The sequence below is a fragment of the Macrotis lagotis genome, chromosome X (assembly GCF_037893015.1).
Source record: "Macrotis lagotis isolate mMagLag1 chromosome X, bilby.v1.9.chrom.fasta, whole genome shotgun sequence".
In the NCBI taxonomy this organism is placed as follows: domain Eukaryota; kingdom Metazoa; phylum Chordata; class Mammalia; order Peramelemorphia; family Peramelidae; genus Macrotis; species Macrotis lagotis.
In genome coordinates, this window is record NC_133666.1 from 174,281,814 (window position 1) to 174,302,566 (window position 20,753).

Sequence of the window (20,753 nt, forward strand, 5' to 3'; positions counted from 1 at the left end):
GGACTTAAACTCCAAATCATCAAAAGTCTAAAATTATTTTTGTCAGTCATTGAAATTTAGCTTTGAAACTGATTGTTTTATATTAACTGCCCCATAACTATTAAATGTCACTTACCGAAAAATTTCATCAACAATTCTGAATATGCTGGGATGGCAGGCTGCTTGAGGCTGTAACAGAAAAAATAGCAACAAGAAAACACAAATGACATCAACAATTAGCTATCATTACAAAGAAAATGGATTTTATATTATTATAACTAGGGTAAGAAAAATAGCTTTCTGGGCTAGATAAGACTAAAATCATATTCTTTCCTAGGCTGGAAAAGAGTAAAATTATTCAGTGACTCTTATGATGGGAAGAAATAAGCACTCACTGTCGTCCCCCCCCCCAAATTTCACATTTATATTTATTGTTTATATGTTTGTTTCCATCTTACTTGCTCATGTAAGTTCCTTGACATTATGGACCATGTGTTCTGTTTCTTTGGATGCACCAAAGAAGTCTATATATTGCAAGTATTCTAGAAACCTGGTCTCCCTGTGGAAGCAAAAACCACCATTCACTCTAGTGATTAAAAAAAACACCAAAACCCCCCACAAATTTATGGTCCTTTAAACTAATTTAATATGAAGATAAAGGGCTATATTGTATGAGTATTCTATTCATTTCTCATTAATATATGTTTATGCTGTCTCTTCTACTAGAAGAGAAGCCTCTTAAGAGTAGGGATCATTACATGGGTTTGGATCACCCAGGACAGTAACTGACACATAATAAATCCATGCTGATAGACTGATGATGATAAGTGATATAGTTTTAAGAATATAATACCTTCCTAAATGATAAAAGTTCTTTTAGAAGTAAAATCTCCTACATACTGTATATATTTAACAAGGCCATTATTCTGTGACTAGTAGTATATCACCAGATTGAAGACCTTGATACACAAAAAGGATCAAAGTAATTTGTCTAAGTGAGTTATGTTGTTAAGTGGGACTAAAATCGAGTGCCGACTACAACAGCATCCATGTAATCATTCTGAGGGGAAATAACTATTTGTCTCACAAAAAAAGAGAAATAATGGAAGGCAATATCTGAATTGTCAACACACAAACTTTAATGGTAAGAGGCATCTAGAATAGAAACATTTTTAAGTCCTAATGAGTTACAAATTATATGACTTTGTCTAGGAAGCATTTCCTTACAGTGGCTTAAAGAAAAAAATCTCGACTCTGTTTAAAAAACAAAAGATACCAACTAATGAAAACTAACAACCTTCCCAATTCCTAGAAACCAAGAGACGGTTTCTCAAGCTTTGTTTTTGACAACACTCTAAAAAAGGAAGGTGGCTCATCTCCATGTTTCATTTTTGCTTTGTAGCATTGAATGTACGCCATCTAGTGTTCAAGAACGCTCACAGCTGGTTGCTGAGGCACAGCATTCTCAATGACAGAAGTTTCTCCAAGCAACCTTTGATAAAGGAGTGAGCTCTGATGTGTTGGGACAGTGTTTGTATATATACAATATAAAATACATATATATACATACATACATACATACATACATACATACACACACAGTACTCAATATAGTGTACATATATACACACAGTATACAATATAGTGTATATATATATACATAGATACACACAGTATACAATATAGTGTATATATATACATATATACATACACAGTATACAATATTGAGTATATGCAGGGAATATAGAATAAAGCCTTATGACACTTAAGTTACAATCCTATACACCTTAAAATGAAATATTTGAATTAAATGATATTAATCTAAATTAAAAAGATTATCTAAATTAAATTAATCTAAATTAAAATAATATCTGAATTAAAAGTTTTTGTCATCTCTTTCCTTGTTCTAAACTCCATGGAACTTGGCACCCATATCCAAAATAACTACAATGTTCCACAATTAAATTATCTACTTAAGAAACATCTGGCAAAAAAGGTTAGATCCATGAAATGTGAAGAAAGCCAGATTACTTTTCCAACTCTAACTTCAGGCAAGTAAACTACCTGTCTTTTCAATTTCCATATATATATATATATATATATATATGTGTGTGTGTGTGTGTGTGTGTAATAGAGATATCAACCTATAACTGATATGTATGAGACGTTCTAAGAATAGTGAACCCTTAATACATATTTTGCAGAAAAATGCTCAGACACTTAAACAAAAGTTGGATTATAAAAATAAAATGTAAGAAATACATTAATAGTATATTCATTCCAAATCATTAAGCACTGATTATTTCATTGTTATGAGTATTCTTTCGACTAAGGAAGATCACTGGAGTAGGTCATCAGGAATTATTTTATCTAACATAATCACTTTATGTTGACTAGCATGATGTTTCTGAATTTATATCGGCTGACAACATTGCCGGAAACAATTAATATATTTGTTGGTTGACAGGCCTATATTCAAAATCTTTCCCTTGGTATGAACAGTAAATGATTTCCACTCATATAACCTTAAAAAATTCAGGATTACTTTCATGTCATGTTGAAGTACTGGAGTTGTTGGCATTGGTCCCTCATTTTCGAAGATTAGTGACATCACAATGTTGAAATCAGGGTTCAATGTGTGGCTGTGGCTGTTCAGTCCAATATAAGTGCAGAAGACATCACCATAGATTGAACACCAAGTGCTCTTAACACATTTAGAGTGGAAGTGATTCTGGATTGGTGCAGCTCACATTTCCTTTGTGTTTCTACAATTCTGCTTTTCTCATGAAGTGCAGTGCCTTTTCTAATGTGGGCCTGCCATGGTGGATGATCTGGATCAGCATTTCTTATGTTTCATAGTCAATATTAAAGTTCTTCAGCTTTAAGTTGAGAGATCCTTTTTATCACTTCTGACCATCGTTTGAGAGCTTCTTTGCGCAAGTTCTTCATAAAATAGTTTTTTATGGGGTAAGCATGCATCTGGCATTCAAACTACACTCTCTTCAATAGAATTTGAATGCTTGGCAGTTCAACTCTAGAGATGATCTCAGAGACTGGTACCTTACCTTGCCAGGTGATCTTCAGGATCTTCTTGAGTAAACTGAAGTGGAAGTGGCATGGAATTTTGTCTAGGTTTCACAGGAAAACAACAGTGTAGTTAGAATAACAGCTCTGTAGACCTTCATTTTGAGTCAGATCCCTCCAAACTCCCATACTTTCCCTTCGGAGTCTCCCAAACCCTGAACTAGCTCTGGCAATGCATACATCAAACTTATCATCTACGTGGGATGCATCCTTCGAAAGTATATTGTCAAGGTAAGTGAATTTATCTACAACATTCAAAATGTCTCCATTTCTCTATTTGTAATCCAGGGTTCCATATATAGTTGCTGCAGAGCTAGCAGATGGAGGAACTCTAATTTTTTTGGTATTGATTGTCAGGTCAAAATTAGCATAGATGGCAAAGATCAATTCATACTCTGCTGCAACTCATTCTCAGAGGCTGGCATTGAGTGAACAATCATCCGCAAATATAGTCATGCACCAATTCCCCTTCTACTTCTACTTTGCTTTTGACTTGGACTTGACTTGTAACTCTTTTCAAGTTAAATGAGTTACTATCAGTTGAAACCTGATCTTGATGATATTTTTATCCTCACCAAAGATGTCTGACAACATTGCAGAAAACATCATACTGAAGAGCACAGGAGCAAGCCCACAAGCTTGCTTTACTGCTGACTGGGGAAGCACAAAAGCATCGTTCATTATCCAAAATCTGTACAAGTATGCTATTGTGGAACTACTATAGACAATAGTGATGAATTTCTCTGGGTAACCAAATTTTGCCATGATTGGAAGAACAAGGTTTTCAAAGGTCTTGGGCAGACTGACAGATGTGCAGACTTGTATTCTGCTCTTGGTATTTCTCCTGAAATAGTCAGGCAGCAAACATCATAGTGACTATTCCTTGATCCTTTCTGAAACGACACTCAGGTCTCAGGTAGGTGACCATCTTCCATGTAAAAGATCAGTCTATTAAAGAGAGCTCTGGCAAGAATCTTGCCAGTGATGACCAAAAGGGAATAGGGAAAGCTTCTTGGACTTAAAGGAAGCCAATATGTCTAGCAAGCATAGTAGAGTAAGGAGAACATTCTAGGCATGGAGGAAATCAGAGAGAACTCAGAGCAGAGAGACAGAGTCTCTCATGGAAGGGCCAGGAGGCTGGTGTCCCTGGATCAAAGAACACATGTTAGGGGGTAAAATGAGGGAAAGGGGAAGGGGCTAGGTTATGATGGGCTTCAAATGTTAAACTGCATTTTGAGTTTGGTCGTAGTGGCAACGGGAAACCAGGGAGTTCGCTGGGGGGGGGGGGGGATAAATTACCTTTATCTATGGAAAAACACTTTAGTGACTGAATGAAGGATGGACTGAAATGAGGAAACACTTGAGGCAGGCTGACCCACCCGCAGGCTACTGCAATAATCCAGGTGTGAGGAATGAGAGCCTGCCCTGAAATGGTGTCAATGTCATAAAGGGGGCATATTTGAGAGATGCTGCAAAGGTAAAATAGAGAGGCCTAGGTCACAGATTGGAAATGAGGGGGGCTAAGAGACAAGGAGGAATCCAGGATGACTCTTGGTTGTGAACCTGATGGAGTGGCCCTGTACAGTAGTAAGGAAGGTAAGAAAGGAGGAAGATTTGAAGGGAAAAATAATTACTTTGAAATTTTTTGCAAAATTAAAATGATGTAGCATAATAAGTACTCAACTAAGAATACTGGATTATAGTAAGGGTTCCTAATTAAAGTAGATTCCATCCCTAGTGAGTTGTGAGATTCATCAATAAGTCATTTAGCCCCCTCTTGTTCTGAGCTTTCACAATTGTAACACAAGGTAGCTGAATTAGATCATCTATCTCTAAGATACCTTTAGCTACATTAGCCAATTACTCTTTGCTTTGGTTTCAGTATGTTCTCCTAGTTATTCCAGTTTCTCCTTTAAACATTAAGAAAGTCACACAAAGAGCTGGTTGGGGGGGGCGGCTAGGTGGTGCAGTGGATAGAGCACCGACCCTGGAGTCAGGTGTACCTGAGTTCAAATCTGGCCTCAGACACTTAATAATTACCTAGCTGTGCGGCCTTGGGCAAGCCACTTAACCCCATTGCCTTGCAAAAAAAAAAAAAAAAAGATAAAGAAGAGTGGAAAGGTACAAAGGACCCATGAAGGGCTTTTAAAAAAACCAAACAAAATATATACAAAGAGCTAGTTAGGAATTAATTTAGTATTAATATAATTTCCAACTGGAAAAAAGAAATGTTCATCAAATACATAGAATAAGATTGTAATCACAATAATCAAGAAATTCGAAATAATGTTGATTTGTTTCATTCATTTGACCAAAACATAATTAGAACTTTGCTTTCCCTCATATAATACCTTTAGTATAAATAAGCATCTAGCTTGTCTAACTAACTTCAATATTTTTTAGCATTTTCAAATTGTGTTTTTATCTTATGCATTTGTCTCTGAAGGGGTGCTTTTATCCAAAACTTTTGTCTTTCAGTTGTTTAACCTATGCCTATGATCCTTTAGTTTTTTTTTTTAAACAGAAAGGTCACCAGGAGGCAAGGAAAAAGTACTTAAACAGTCATTGTAGAAGTTCTTATTTAAAAACAGTTTTCTTTCTGTTGCCTTGAAGTTTTGAACAGTTTTTACTTAACACTTTGAAAATAAAACTCTTTATATTCCACAAGCACATCATTTAAGTTCAGTGAATCCCTGGATAAACATTCAAATACAACAGCATCAGTGAAGTAGTATGGTAACATCAAATCACAAAAGCAAAATTCAGGCAATTTTTCCCATCAGCAAAATTCTCATAATAGTCTAAATTATTTGTGTGCTACATTGTACTAATGTACTAAATTAAAGTAATAGTAGTTTTTATATGGAGATCAAAGTTAACTTATTGAAATTCATTTAGTACATTTCATAGTATCATTAGAAAATATATGTAGAATATATAGCATTTCTGATTTTTTTTAATGCTCAGATATGTTATCCAGATTATAAAAACATAAAGCTTCTGAATTTCTAAGAATTAGGCTTCTCTCTCTCTCTCTCTCTCTCTCTCTCTCTCTCTCTCTCTCTCTCTCTCAGGTTTTTGCAAGGCAAACGGGGTTAAGTGGCTTGCCCAAGGCCACACAGCTAGGTAATTATTAAATGTCTGAGAGCTGATTTGAACCCAGGTACTCCTGACTCCAGGGCTGGTGCTTTATCCACTATGCCACCTAGCTGCCCTGGCTACTCTCTTTTCTATAAAATTAAAAGGAGAAAAAAAAAAAATGGCCCTTCCTATTTCCCATCTGCAAGTCTGTTTTTTCCATCCCTCCCAAAACTGGTGCTTATCAGGATATTATCTTCTACATATGATAAGCACCAGTTTTGCCTATATTTAAAATGATTTACTTTATCAAAATTCAGCTAGCACCACTAATGTAAGGTATATTTATTTGATATATTTTTTCTCATTGTACCATTATCTTATCTTTATTTCTGCCAGTGCTTAAAAAACCCCCACTAAGCAAGAATGTAAACATCCATTTCACATTACAGGATCTATTTGTAATAAAATATACAAATTGCTTTCAACAAGTTTTTATCTGGGAAATTTATTCTTTCTTTTTAATTCTTACCAGATGTTGTTTATGTGTGAAGACTTCTTTTTTTCTAGAAGATGCAATTACTGTTTAATTAGTGATAAATCTGTCACTCCTATACTTTTTGTTTAACTTAACAAACACCAAATGTACCTCTGCTTTTTAAGTAAACAAGCTTATTCTAATACTATGGTACAGAGAATGGGGAAAAAAAAGAAATGCAGGACAAAGGGGCAATTACTTCAGGTATGTCCTGTTTGAACACTAAATAAAAGTCCAAGCAAAGCAGTTTTCCTCTTACAGGATTTAAACCCAGTTTCTTTTGATCAGATGACTTTTGCAGACTGGTCTGAATGAAGGATCCTTAGGCAGCATTCTGCTGCCTAAAATATCAGTCCTTGACTTCTGCAGATGCCCAGTTTTACTATTGCTGTGGTTCCTTTTAACCCCTCTGACTATTCTGCAGTTCTCTAATTCTAGTAGGAAAAAGAAACTTCAGAATGACACTCCCTACTTTGCAAAAGGATGGTGCCAGGAATACTATTGCACTTTGATGGAACTGGAAATTTGACCTGTGCTAAATATCAATTTGAAATAATGCAATAAAGGGAACCCAATTCTTAGTAATTTCTGATCTAGCTATCACACTATATATTTAATGGAAGTCAGACAGAAATAAAGTCCTAATAAAATGCATTCCAAAATAATCAGGGCAGCACCCTTTGTTAGTAACAAAGAATTAAAAACAAAGTAGGCAGCAATCAAATGGGGATTAGTTGAAAACATTCTAATTTATGATTAATGGATTACTGTTTTACAGGAAGAAATTATAAATATGAGGAACTGAGAGCAACACGGGAAGAAAAAAGAATTAAAAGAATATACATAATGAAATTACAATGTAGATAGAAAGATCACTAAAAAAGAAAAGATCATTAGATCTTGAGTAACTGAAAAACCATTCAAGATCTCAAAATAGATAATGTAACACACCAACCTGTTGATGGCAAAAAAAGCAGAGGACTACTAGCAAAGTACTGTGTATATTGTCAGATGTGCTCACTATAGCAAAGTCTGACACATGGCCAGGGACATTTGAACAAAAAGGCTACATGTAACTAAGATAATTTTATTAATAGCTTTTCATTATAATTAAGGTGGGTTCAATCTTAAATGAGATGTGTACTGAAGCAACCATGTAATGGCATCAATAAAACCTTTTTAAAAAAATAGATGGTATCAAAGGATCTGGTGCCCCCCAGAGGCTCACATTAGTTAGTATAACCAGTATGGGGAGTCTAGATTCTTACTGTCTTTTAGTCACAAGTGTAATTGTTCCTAGTAGTGTGTGTGTGGGGGGGGAGAAGACAACCTATTTTATACTCTTAAATTGAATTCTATAGATTAAAGATTAACCTTTTAATGAAAATACATAACAGATATTCAAAACCAAGGCATTACTGAAAGGTCATTCAAGTATAGATTCTATTCAGCACAGAATAAATCTTCAGTTTTTATAATATCTTCTTAGTTATTAGAAAATAAAAGTGGATTAAAAACTCTGTAAATAAGGAATTTTCATTTAAGACATTTTATGGTCTCACTGGGAATCCTATCCCATATATAAGTAAATAAGATTAGCATTGGTTTGAATATTTTAGAAAAAGCCACCAGTGGAGAAAAAAAGTATTAGTTCAGCTCAATAGATTCTTAACTGGAAAACATTAGTAAAATATGATTTAAAAAACAATGTATTTACAAAAAATATATCTGTATCACTGACTTGTATGTTTCTTTCACTTATCCACTGTTCCATACCTCTTTTTCATTAACAAATCTAGTTGTGAAAGGTGAGTAAGCAGTTCTTTTGGCTCTAGTAGTAATGTCAGAGTTGTGGATTGGCCAAAGGAGTAGGGTAATGGAAGGGCATGGGAACCAGAGTATAATACTAAAGCCTGGCATGCTGGATGGTAGCACTCCATGGTGTCCCCATGCCACCCACCCAGCACTTTCCACTCTCATGTCGAATCCAAACAATAGCATTCTGGAATCCAAAGGCTGAATCTTAACTGGAAAACATAACATACTTCTGATTCTGAGCCAGGCTTGGGAAAGTGGATGGTGCCAAGAAAGCTGCATAATTAGTGAATGGCTTTGAGAGCTTGAGGTGACATCAGTTTTTAAGGTCAGAATCTGAATTTACGGATTACAGTCTTCCTGTACCCTGGCTGTCACAGAAATACAAGAACTTCTGCTTCTGAAGAGTTTCCAACACTACACAGTAATTGACAAACTGGGGTTAATGCTGTTATTCATTTAGGGGCAACAAAATATTGTGGGTAGGCAGGTAGTTGAGGGAGAGAAAGTCACAAGCTGAGCTGAGAAAGCAAATAAAAATTATTTTCATTTAAGAAGCAAAATGTCCTTTCAGAAAGCTAGTGCTGTTCACATAATTTTCTTTATTTTCCTGTAGCTGTTTTGGAAAATGCAGTTCCTAAAAGGTCAGAGAACATTTAAGAAGGTCACTTCCCAATATACAACCTGTATAACATTTTTTATCTTTTGTTTTTATTATGTCTTGGTAAGTACAGAATTTCCAGTCTAATTATGTATTTTCCCAAAGGATAAAAACATAATTAACAGTACAGTATATAAAATACAAGTTACTTAGACCATCACACTTTAATGACTCTCAGAATTCAAATATAATGTAATTGATATCAGGTTCCTGCTGTAGGAAGAAGCATGCACAGCAGTCTTATATTATTTGGGTCCTATGGATCTCTCTGATATTTATTCATAGTCATGCCACTATTCTCTGATATTTTACTGTGATAAATGAGTCAGATGATAAAATTGTGGAACAGGTTATTCAAATTACATTTATAATCATTTAGTCATATCACTAACTCATTCTTTTTCTAGTTGACTTTTGGCACTATAGTTTTTAAGTATTCTAATAAGGACCTTCCAAAATAATCAGTGACTTTGTGCTCATCATTTTGTACTCTAATTACTTTCTTGAACCATAATGCACTCTAAAGTCATATCCTGCCAACTGTATAATAAATCAAATCAAATATCACTTCCCATGACTGTTCCTTTCTTGAAAAAAAAAGGCCTTTTAAACATCATAATTTATCTAATAAAACCTGATGTTTTTTCTTCCAAATAGTATGAATCAATTGTCCTAGGTAGAAATAACTGCCTGATTTAATGAAGATGATTTTCCATCATAAATTGGAGGCCAAAAATTGTGCTTGCGTTATTTAATGCGAGTATTTTTCCATTTTAATATATAGATAAGTGTTACATTTTTAAAGTAATACTTTGCCCATCTCTGAGCTCTGTTAGTAAAAAAAGGTAGAAGATTCAGACAATAACCAAAAAATAACTAGAGCTGAACAATAAAGTCTATGAAAAAATTAAAATACTTGGAATTATTTGTTTTACAAAAGACTGAAGGACAATAAGGGCTCTAAAACAGAAAAAGCAAATCAACTTAAATTGAAAATAATACTGACAGTAAGAACAAAACCTCAAATGGGTTCAAAGAATAATTTCTACAATCTTTTTTGGAGAAATGTTTTTAAAATAGGATGTATTCTTACTTTTTTGAGATGACTTATGATTCTGACAGAAGATGGAAGTACTAGATATTCTAATAAGGCTCTTCTTTACTTTTCATTTTTTTTTTGCTAGTTATCAAAGCCTCAGCATACTGTAAAACCTTCAAATGAACTAGGTCTCATTTTATCCTCCTATAGACTAAAGCAATAAGAACAACATATTTTTATAAAGTTATCCCAATTAATTTCAGAATTCTAATTCTGAAAAGAAATATAGGTAAAGAAAAATCAGTTTCTTTTGGATGAGGGATAAAGCAAATAATTTTATGATGCAAGTTGTATAAAAGGAAGAAAATACTATAAATTAAAACATAATAAAAATAAGTTGACAAAAAAAAGATTTAAAGGAAAGAAAAGTGAAAGAAAATAGGGGACCTAGTTAAAAAAATGTCTAGGTTCCAACAAAAGGGAAGTTTGGGGAAATAGTCCAATTTATGTATCAGCAGGTCTCAGAACATCCCACACAAAAAATTTACATAACATATACCCCAAATTCTGAAGAGAAAATGCAAATCTATGCTGCCTTTTTGATTATCTGTCAATTAACTTAATAATTGTTTGTGGAAAAAATGATCCTCTTCTCTATATTTCATTTGTCAAAATCAAAAAACAATGAAGATAGTTTTTGATACTGAAAATTTCTTCTGGTTATGAAAATTAAAGAGAAAATATTTAAATATTAATGAAATTCATTGAAAAAAAGATTAGTATAGCTATAACATGCCATATATTTCTGAATTTTTCCCAAAAGTCCCTATGTATTCTTATCACAATTCCTAAAAAGAGCAACTCTGATTCTTCCAAAAGAAAAATATACTTATTAATCATTGAACAAGTTATGTTTAAGAGAGACTAGGCAAGAAGGTAAAACTGGAAGTAGTATATCTAAGCTCCCCCTACAACTGCTCCAATAATATTGAAGAATGCTAGATTCAGTAACGATCAGGAAATTAAAGGAGAAACTACAATAGGTCATCTTTTTACTCCTATGAATACAAATTCAACTTACAAACAAATGATTAGAGGAGGAATTATGAAATAACTGGGGATTATGAGACTCCCAGCTAACCCAATAGTGCAGGGACTCCCAGAGACCCAAGCCAATAGTTAAGGGGTTTCCCAGAGAGGCCAGAAGCCTGAGTTCAACACTCAGAGTTCCTAGGCCTGCAACACAGGTCTTTTTCTAAAGCTTCCTTGGATTAAGTCCTAGACCAGCTCAGAAAGTCATGGAACAAAGACCCAACACAGACACAATGTGTAGAGCTCCTAGCTCACAGTGGCTCAGAGTAGATATTGAATTCAATTACCTACTCAGAAAGGTAGCTGGGAGTGGGGTTTGTGTTTCCAGAAACACTCCAGTTTCCAAAGAGCTCCAAGTTTGGGTAGAAATGCTAGGTTACGTCCTTAGAGAAGATTGCTGAAGAATGGCTTTTTTAAAAAAAGTCAGAGCTATCAAGAAGCCAAGGACTCCTAGGACAAAAATACAGAAGAACTTCAAAACACATGTAAGAAAAGCCTCAAAGAAAAAGAACTTAACCCATAAGATATATTAGAATTCCTAGAAGTAATGATGCAAAAATTTAAAAAAGTAGTGAAAGTGATTACATAAAGGAAATAATAGAATAGACCAAGGAGTTAATGGACTTTATGAAAAAAACAGAAAAATACTAAAACAAAACAAAAAGATTGGAAAAAAATAGAAAAAATGTAGACAATCATTTAACAAAAACAGAGAGAGAATTTAAAGATCGCTGTACAACTTAAAAACCCTGACCAAAGAGCCTAGACATATTTCAGAAATTATAAAAGAAATCTGCCCAGATCTTTTAGAAGCAGAGGGTAGAAAGGAAACAGGAATAAACTACCATTCACCGCTAGAAACAAACCAAACTGAAAACTCTGAGAACACTATAGTAGTCCAAACCCAGAGCTTCCGGTTAAAAGCACCCAGAAAGAAAGAATTTATGAAATAATCATACAAAATTTAGGAGCTACTTCTTTAAAGAAGCAGAGAGTGTGGAATACTATCCTCCAAAAAGCAAAGTAGAATATAACTCTATAGAGGGAAAAACGTGATATGGAGAACTTCAAAATATTCCGGAGAATCAAAGCAGCAGAAGGAGCATTCCTACTGAACTTTCCCAAAATTCCCATCTAAACAACTTTAAAATAAGATCTCAAATTGAATTCTGGAGCAGCATAGAACCATTAAAAGGGTAGATTGAGACATTTTGCCAGGCCAGGCCATTTGAGGAGTTGTAAAGACAACTCTGACCTTAGGATGGAAGCTGGCCAAGGGGGCAAGTGGATAGGTTGTGGAAAAGTCAGCATGTCTGAGAGATTTCAAGTTCCCTGTGAGGATAATGGCACTCCATTGCCCAGGTCCAGGGTGAAAGTAGCACTTGCAATCACAAGGAAAAGGGGTCCTAGTTATTAGCTGCAGTTTCAGAGCAGAAAGAAGTACTAATGTTTGCACAAGGAGGTCGGGGACTTTCCTAGGTAAGGACCATTATACAGACCAGAAAAGCAGCAACAATGGCTCTCCCCAGATCATACCACAAAGGAAACACTGAAAATGTACAAATCACAGAAGTAGCTATGAAAACATCAAGGTTAAAAAGTTTGAAGTTTGGGAGAGTGATCTTTTCTATCTTCATCCCAGCTCACAGATAAGCAGCACCCAAGTTCAGAATAAAGAAAAAGGCTGCAAAAATGAGTAAACAACAACAAAAAAGAAATGCACAGTAAGTCACTGTAACTGATTTTGGGATGAACTAATCCATAAAAACAGAAGCAGATAACAAAATGGATTAGATATCAGAATCCAAGAATATGTTCTTTACAAGAAACAAAATTGAAACAAATACATACAAAAAATAAAGGGCTAGAGTAGGAGTAGCAATCATGATATCAGAAAAAAACAAAAACAAAAATAGTCCTAATGAAAAATTCCCAATCAATAAAGCTATATATAATCATTTTCTTAACTTTCTTTTTCTTTATGCAATATGGGTAGCATAGAAATATTTTGCATGACTCCATGTACAATAAGTATTATGCTTGCCTTTCAGTGAGTGAGAGAGGGGTGAGAGAGAGAGAGAGGAAATCTGGAATTCAAAACAAAAATTTAATGGTTAAAAAGTTAAGAATTTATGATTAAAAAATCAAGGCAGTAGAGACTTTGAAAAACAAGAGAACAACACAAAAATGCAAATATAAATAAGCCATCAGGAAAGATTTTTATGAGGATCAAGTGGTTGTATTCTAATGGGAAAGCAGATAGATAATATATTAATAGTCTAAGAATTTTGATGTCAGTAGGTATTGTAGGAGGAATCAAATAAGATAGAAGATCTGATTTTTGTTATACTCTGATTATATTAAACAGAGAAATATTAAATAGACAAAATAGGGAAGAAAAAAGGAGGAATGAGAAAAAGGGGAGAAACACATCTCACATAATCAGGAGGCACAAGTAGAAGAAGTGGGGAAAAGGGCATCATTTGAACCTCAGTTTTAATTGATGAAGAGTGAAGTGCAAAGAAGCAGAACAATTTATTCCACAGAACATTACATAAACCATCATTTTGAAAGACTTAAGAAATCTGATCATCACAGAAAATAACCATGATTCTAGAAGACTATTTAAAATTCTCACCATAATATGAAAATATGATATTAATATATGAACAGTGACATGAATTTTTGAATAATGTGGGAATATATTTTGCTTTATTGTGACTATGTTGCAGGGATTATGTTTTTCTTTGCTTCCCTTTCCCTTCAATCCTCAATGGAGTATTAGTTGATGGGGATGGGAGAGAGAAAGGACAGATATTTGCTTTATTTAAAAAAAAAATCAAAATATCATCTAGGGGCAGCTAGGTGGCACAGTGGATAAAGCACCAGCCCTGGAGTCAGGAGTCCCTGGGTTCAAATCCGGTCTCAGACACTTACTAATTACCTAGCTGTGTGGCCTTGGGCAAGCCACTTAATCCCATTTGCCTTGCAGCCAAGGTCCTGTGTGATCCTTACTGTGGCTCCTTGATATTTAAATTGTTTCTTTCTGGCTGCTTGCAGGATTTTGATTTTCTCTTTTATCTGATAGTTCTGCAGTTTGGCCACAACATTCCTTGGTGTTTTCATTTTAGGATCTTTTTCTGGTGGGGATTGATGTACTCTTTCAATAACTACTTTGCCATCCGATTCCATGCTATCAAGGCAGTTTTCCATCACTAGATCCTGTAATATTAAGTCCAGGCTTTTTTTCTCTTCAATGTTTTCAGGAAGTCCTATAATTTTCAGGTTGCCTCTCCTCGATCTATTCTCGAGGTCAGTGGTTTTGTTGATGAGGTAGTTTACATTTGCTTCTATTTTTTTATTTTGTTTAACTGACTCTCGCTGTCTCATGGAGTCATTAGTTTCTGTAGACTCCCATTATTTTTTGGGGGGAGGAGTTTTCTTCATTAACCTTTTGTAACTCCTTTTCAAAACTGGTCAATTCTACTTTTGAAAGAGCTTTCCATTTGACCAAATGAGGTTTTGAGAGAATTAATTTCTTTTTGCATTTACTCTCCTTTTGTGTTTGTCCAATTGTACTTTCTAAGGTTTTGTTTTCTTGTTGTAAGATATTAATTGTCTCTCCCAAATTTTTAAGCTCCTTCCTTATTTCTTCAAGGAAGTCTTTCTGTGCTGGAGACCAGATTATATTCTCCTCAGAGGTTCCAGGTCTCTCTGAGTTGGGGGTCTCCCTTCCAGGAATTTTTCTATGGATCCATATTTCCGCTGACCCTTCTTCATTATGCTAAGACCTTGAGTTGGGGGGGGGGGGGGGCGGGGCTGGTTCACCTGGGCTTGGGACTGCTAAAGGCTTTACTGAGTGCAGTTTCCCTGGCTGGCCAGTAGGAGGTGCTGGTTGCTTTCTCTGGAGTGTCTGTGACCTTGGTTGAGAGGCCTTCTCCCTTTGCTTGAGGGAAGGAATTGGAGCTATTGAATTCTTTTGCCTTCAATCAATGGTGGGCTTTACCCTGGCTTGAGGTCATTCCTCAGCTGGGCTAGTTCTTTTGCTCACACACCTGGACCTGAGGCAGAAGTAGTTTGCAATTATTTGTTTTGTAGGAGGCCTCAGTGCAATGGAGGTGTGCCCTCAGAGGTTCTCAGAACCGGAGGAGCCCAGTTATGGTATCCGCAGCTCTCCTGCACCAGACCTCTCCCCACAGCCCCTTCCCCAAGCTCCAGGGGGACAGCACCAACACCAGCGCCTCTGCTTCCCCACAGACCCAAGCCCCCCTCATCCTGCCCCACCGCTGATCCAGCAGGTCCGGCTCTCCGGCCCCCCCAGACTCCCAGTTCCAACCCAGCTGCCAATCTGGCTGATCCGGGGCTGATCCTCCCTCTGAGCCTAGACTCATCCGCCGGTACTCAGTGAAGGCTGCTGCGGGAGACAAATCCCAAGGTAGATGTTCTTTCTCCTGGCTTTTCTTTCTGGGTTTTGTGGTTTGGATTTCTTTTAAGAAGTTTGTTTCATGTGATAGATGGGGAAGAGATCAGGAGATTTTAGAACTGTGCCTGTCTTCTCTCCGCCATCTTGGCTGGAACCTGAGTTTCACATTCTAAGTTCTTCATAGAACTTCCCTGCTTTCTCATCCTTTGCAGTACTTGTCACTGGATAAGTTGTAATTTATCTTATTTGTAATCTTTTTTCAAATGCTATTGTGATGAGAACCTTATATGAGATGACCAAACATCCCATAAAATCTTTTTTATTGTTTTTGGGCCCATGGCATAAACCGATTCTTCCATCTCCTTTATTTATTTTTCCAAAGAGAACATGTGAGATTTTTTTCAATTTAGCTATCATATGTTTTCATCTTCTAATTCATTTTAATGAAAATATTGTTGTTTGATGTGATTTACTTCCTCCAAAAGTACTATACATGGATCATGAAAAGGACAATCTCACATTTAGGATATTAAGTTAATTAGTAAAGCTAATATTGACAGATGGTCCCTCTTTTAGACATTTTGCCACTATCCCTGCAGAAAAGGATTAAGGATAATTTTTTTATGTCTCTGTTTCATAGATTTCCAAGGTCAAAGAATTCACCACTAAAATATCAAATTCGTATTTATTTCAAAATTAGGATTTTACAAATTTAAAAAAAGATCAATATTGTTGAAGGAAAAGAAAATGGCAGTTCAGTGGAGGTATGTGTTAAGTAGAAGAAGGAACTATTGGGAGGGAAAATACGTAGTTGCTTTTAAAAAAAAAGTAAGCACTCACTAAGCACTTACAATTGACCTGACATGTTAAGTTTTTCTTTAATTCTCCATATTATGTGCAAGGTTCATAGGAAGGATTCTCTACATTAGGTACCAGGAAGAAAGCGAAAGATTAATTTCAAGGGCACCAACTATTTTTGCTTGTATTTAAGATAAACTTACATTAAGCATAATATTAAAAAATTCTCTTGTTATCAAAACATCACACATACCAGTAATGAATCTTTTATAAAGCATTCCATCTCCTCTGGAAAATTTCTGTGCCTAGAAATTAAATTTTCAAAAAGATGCAATGTTGCTTTTTCCAGGCTAGGAAGGTGACGGAGCCAGAGCGAGAGTACAGCTGATTCAGAAAGGGCAATCTTCTTCCTTTTATATAAGAAAAAAATAAAATTAAATATATATATATATGTGTGTGTGTGTGTGTGTGTGTGTATACATACGTCATACATATGCTATACACATATCCATAAGTTTTAAAAGAAATTAAGTCCACAAAAAAGTTGACAAGTTTTCAAAATACTATCATTCAAAATGAATAATAAACATTTTTTTCTATTCTCAGTAATGAATTTTTAGATTACCATAAATTAAATTAGTGTTCACTTAGCAGAAACACATGCTGGAACCTCAACTCACCAGCTTTGCAGACAAGTAACTCCAAAATTAAGTTCAATAAAAACAAGTAAAGGATGATTTGGGAAAGGAAATGTACATAAACTGGTAATGTAAAAACTACTTTGAACAAATATGGCAATGACTGTTTTGGGGAATGACTGGGTCAGGACCTTAGTCACATTGTTAACACTGGGAATATCATAATTATCAAAGGAAATCCATTAGCTAATGAAATGAAGTCAGGGAAGACTATAACATAATTTACCCTTTTTTCCTATTAAAATATAAGTATAAAAAACAAGTCTCATATGATAGGATTGAAGAGTCAGCAGTCTATTAATGCAGATAATCCTGATCTAAAACTTATTGCCTTTATAAAAGGGCAGCATCTACATTGGGGTTCAGATCTGGAATCATTAGGAATGCAAAGGTGCTGATGGCTCCAAACCATCACAGGATGCTCATTTCAGATAAGCAGCTCATTTGATGCCTACTCTCCCAATCCCTTTCTTCATATTTAAATTCTTCTTACAATGCAATCTAATTATGAGACAATAAATTCCCTCTCTCCTTTTTCCAAAAATATATTTAGTTTAGGGGTGACTAGGTGGTGCAGTGGATAGAGCACGAGCCCTGGAGTCAGAAGTACCTGAGTTCAAATCTGGCCTCAGACACTTAATAATTACCTAGCTGTGTGGCCTTGGGCAAGTCACTTAACCCCACTGCCTTGCTAAAACCTTTAAAAAAAAAGAAGAAAGAAAACTCTGGATTTTGGTTATCACATTACCAGAATTATCACTCTGTTCAATATATATCAGAAAAAGCTTCTACTCTACACTTCATGGGATAGGTGGTTATATTGCTTTTGCTTTAAGACTTTCAATAAGAGTAAGAGTGTCTTCTTTTTCAATAGAATAAGTTCAATACTTTCTGTGAAAATGATTTTACTCTGGTTAAGTCAAGCTTAAATCTGCCTCTGCAACTTCTTTCTGTTGCTCCCAGTTCTTCCCTCTTAGGATAAAAGGAAAAAAAATCTCTTGTATAACAGTTGTTGACACATATTTGAAGACAGACTTCATGTCTCCCTGAAATCTTCTCATTCTTATTTCCTTCAGTCAAGTCAACAAACTTTTATTAAACTTACTATGAGCAGGAACTGGCTAAGCTATGAAAATAAAAAAATAGAAGCAGAAAGAAAATAAATTCCTTCTCTCAAGGAACTACTGAGCTACTATTGTTCTAATGAGGGAAAGACAAGGAAACTGAAAAGTGGGAGAAAGGGGGAGGAGCTGAGAAAGTACCTGTAACTCAGTGAAGAGACATGGAAGGACAAAGTCCAAAAACTCAGAAATAGAGCCCAGAAAGAAATGAAGACATGACTAACTTGGGGACTTTCCTTTAAAAAAAGGGAGAAATATGATATTTCCCCCATGTATAAGAGGCACCTTAATTTGGGGGCTCAAAATTAAAAAAAATTTCATAAATTTATTGAACTCAAATTTTATTCATCATGAAATTCAAGGACCTTTTGCTCATAGCTTTCAGGCATCTTTTGGGCAAGTCTGCTGTGTGGATGCACACTTAGTCCATTCTGTTTCATGAACCTGAAGTACCAATTGTGTCCTCCTTTGAAATCAGTCACTTCTTTTTCATCAGCAATTCTTGCCTCATGCTGAACCATCTTTGTGGACACAGGAATTCTGCTTGCCTTCTGCTCTTCAAATCATCTCTTCAATTCTCTCTCTAATTCAGGCCATTTTCCTGATTTGCCTCTCATGGCCTCCTGTCATAGTGTCATCTAGCTAATATATGTATGAATCAGGATTCAAAGTGTATGACAGAATGCCAGGCCTAGAATCAGGAAAACTAATCTTCCTACGTTCAAATCTGGTCTTAGTCATTTACTAGCTATGTGACCCTGGGCAATTCATTTAACCCTGTTTGCAATCCTGGAAACAGGGACAGAGTCAAGATAGCTGTATGAGAACAGCTTTTCTTAGGAGCTCTCTCAAAAATATTCCAAAAACCTTAAAATTATGGCTCTAATTAAAATCCTTGAGACAGAACCCACAGAAAGATCCAGTGAGGCAATTCTCCAGCCCAAGGTAGCCTGGAAAATTGTGGGAAAACTGTTCCACAGGGGTGGAGGAGGCTGCAGCACAACCAGGATTATCACACTGGAGCAAGGAGCTCCAGTCTTCCTGGAACAGCCCACTGGGTGCCTGGTGGCCTGGCTCCTGGGAGCCTTGGCTCCCTGAAGCTTCCTGACCTGGCAACCCGGGGAGCACCAAGTACAACTTTGAAGATCAGAGGCAAAATCTCTGCCAGAGTGAGTGGCAGTCAGTATGACCCTCAGTGCAGACACAGCCATAAGCATAGCTGTGACCCTCAGTGCAGCCCAGATCCCAGGAAACGGAAGCAGGCACACAGAGCCACCCAGCAGCGAAACGACTGGCAAGTGCGACCAGAATTCTCAGTCCACAGAAGAAAGGGGGGGTGGGGGGAGTCTGTTGAGGACTCTCCTCCAGGCTTGGGACAAGACTCTTGTGCTTTGTCCATATTCAGCTCCTGGTCGCAGTTTGGGAGCCTCCATTGTCACCCACAGACCAGAGCACAGGCAGGAGAGCAGTCAGAGCCTCACATCCTGAGGTCCTCGTGGAGCATCCCAATAATATTCAAAAGCTCAGGAGTGCCCCAAATCAAGCACAGGCTGGGGAAATGACAAAAAAAAAGGAACCTGAGCATAGACAATTACTTTGGTCCCATGGATCAAAACATGCAATCAGAAGACGAGAAAGTTCCAGCTTCTGCATCTAAATCCTCCAAGAAATAAGGGAGGTAGAGGAAGAAATGGGAAGAGAAATGAGGGAGATGCAGGAAAAAACATGAAAACCAAGTCAACAGCTTAGTCAAGGAGATCCAAAAAAATGCTGAAGAAAATAGCATACTAAAAACTAGTTTAGGTCAAGTGGAAAAAGTAGTTCAACAAGTTAATGAAGAGAAAAATACCTTAAAAAAGTAGAATTGTCCAGATGGAAAAGGAGACAGGAAAGCTCTCTGAAGAAAACAAATCCTTCAAATGTAGAATGGAGCTAAAGGAAACTGATGACTTGTGAGGAATCAAGACACAATAAAACAATATCAAAAGAATGAAAAAAAAATAGAAGAAAACATTAAATATCTTATTGAAAAAACAACAGATCTGGAAAACAGATTGAGAAGAGACAATTTAAAAATAATCCAGTTAACTGAAAGAGCCTTGACTCCATTTTTGAAGAATTTCTACAGGAAAATTGTCCTGATATCCTAGAAGCAGAGAGCAAAATAGAAACTGAAAGAATCCACTGATCTCCTACTGAAAGAGATCCAAAAAAAATTTAATAACTCCCAGGACTATTATAGTCCCAGAACTCCCAAGTCAAAGAGAAAATACTACAAGCAGCCAGAACAGAACAAAACAATTTAAATATTGTGGTGCTGCAGCCAGGATTACCCAGGACTTAGCAGCATCCACATTAAGGGCTTATAGGTCTTAGAATATAATATTCCACAAGGCAAAAGAGCTTGAAATGCAACCTAGAATAGAC

The 20,753-nt window shown here is 36.0% G+C and overlaps 1 protein-coding gene across 3 annotated transcripts in view; it reads right to left on the minus strand.

Moving 5' to 3' along the window:
* FANCC (FA complementation group C) overlaps positions 1–20,753 on the minus strand; it is a 296,231-nt gene that overhangs the window by 45,178 nt on the left and 230,300 nt on the right. For all 3 annotated transcript variants that reach the window (XM_074205082.1, XM_074205083.1, XM_074205084.1), the window contains 2 exons: positions 16,761–16,917; positions 116–168 (listed from right to left, as the gene is read on the minus strand). In XM_074205082.1, coding sequence (XP_074061183.1) covers positions 116–168; positions 16,761–16,917 — 210 coding nt within the window. The remainder of the gene's footprint in view (positions 1–115; positions 169–16,760; positions 16,918–20,753) is intronic.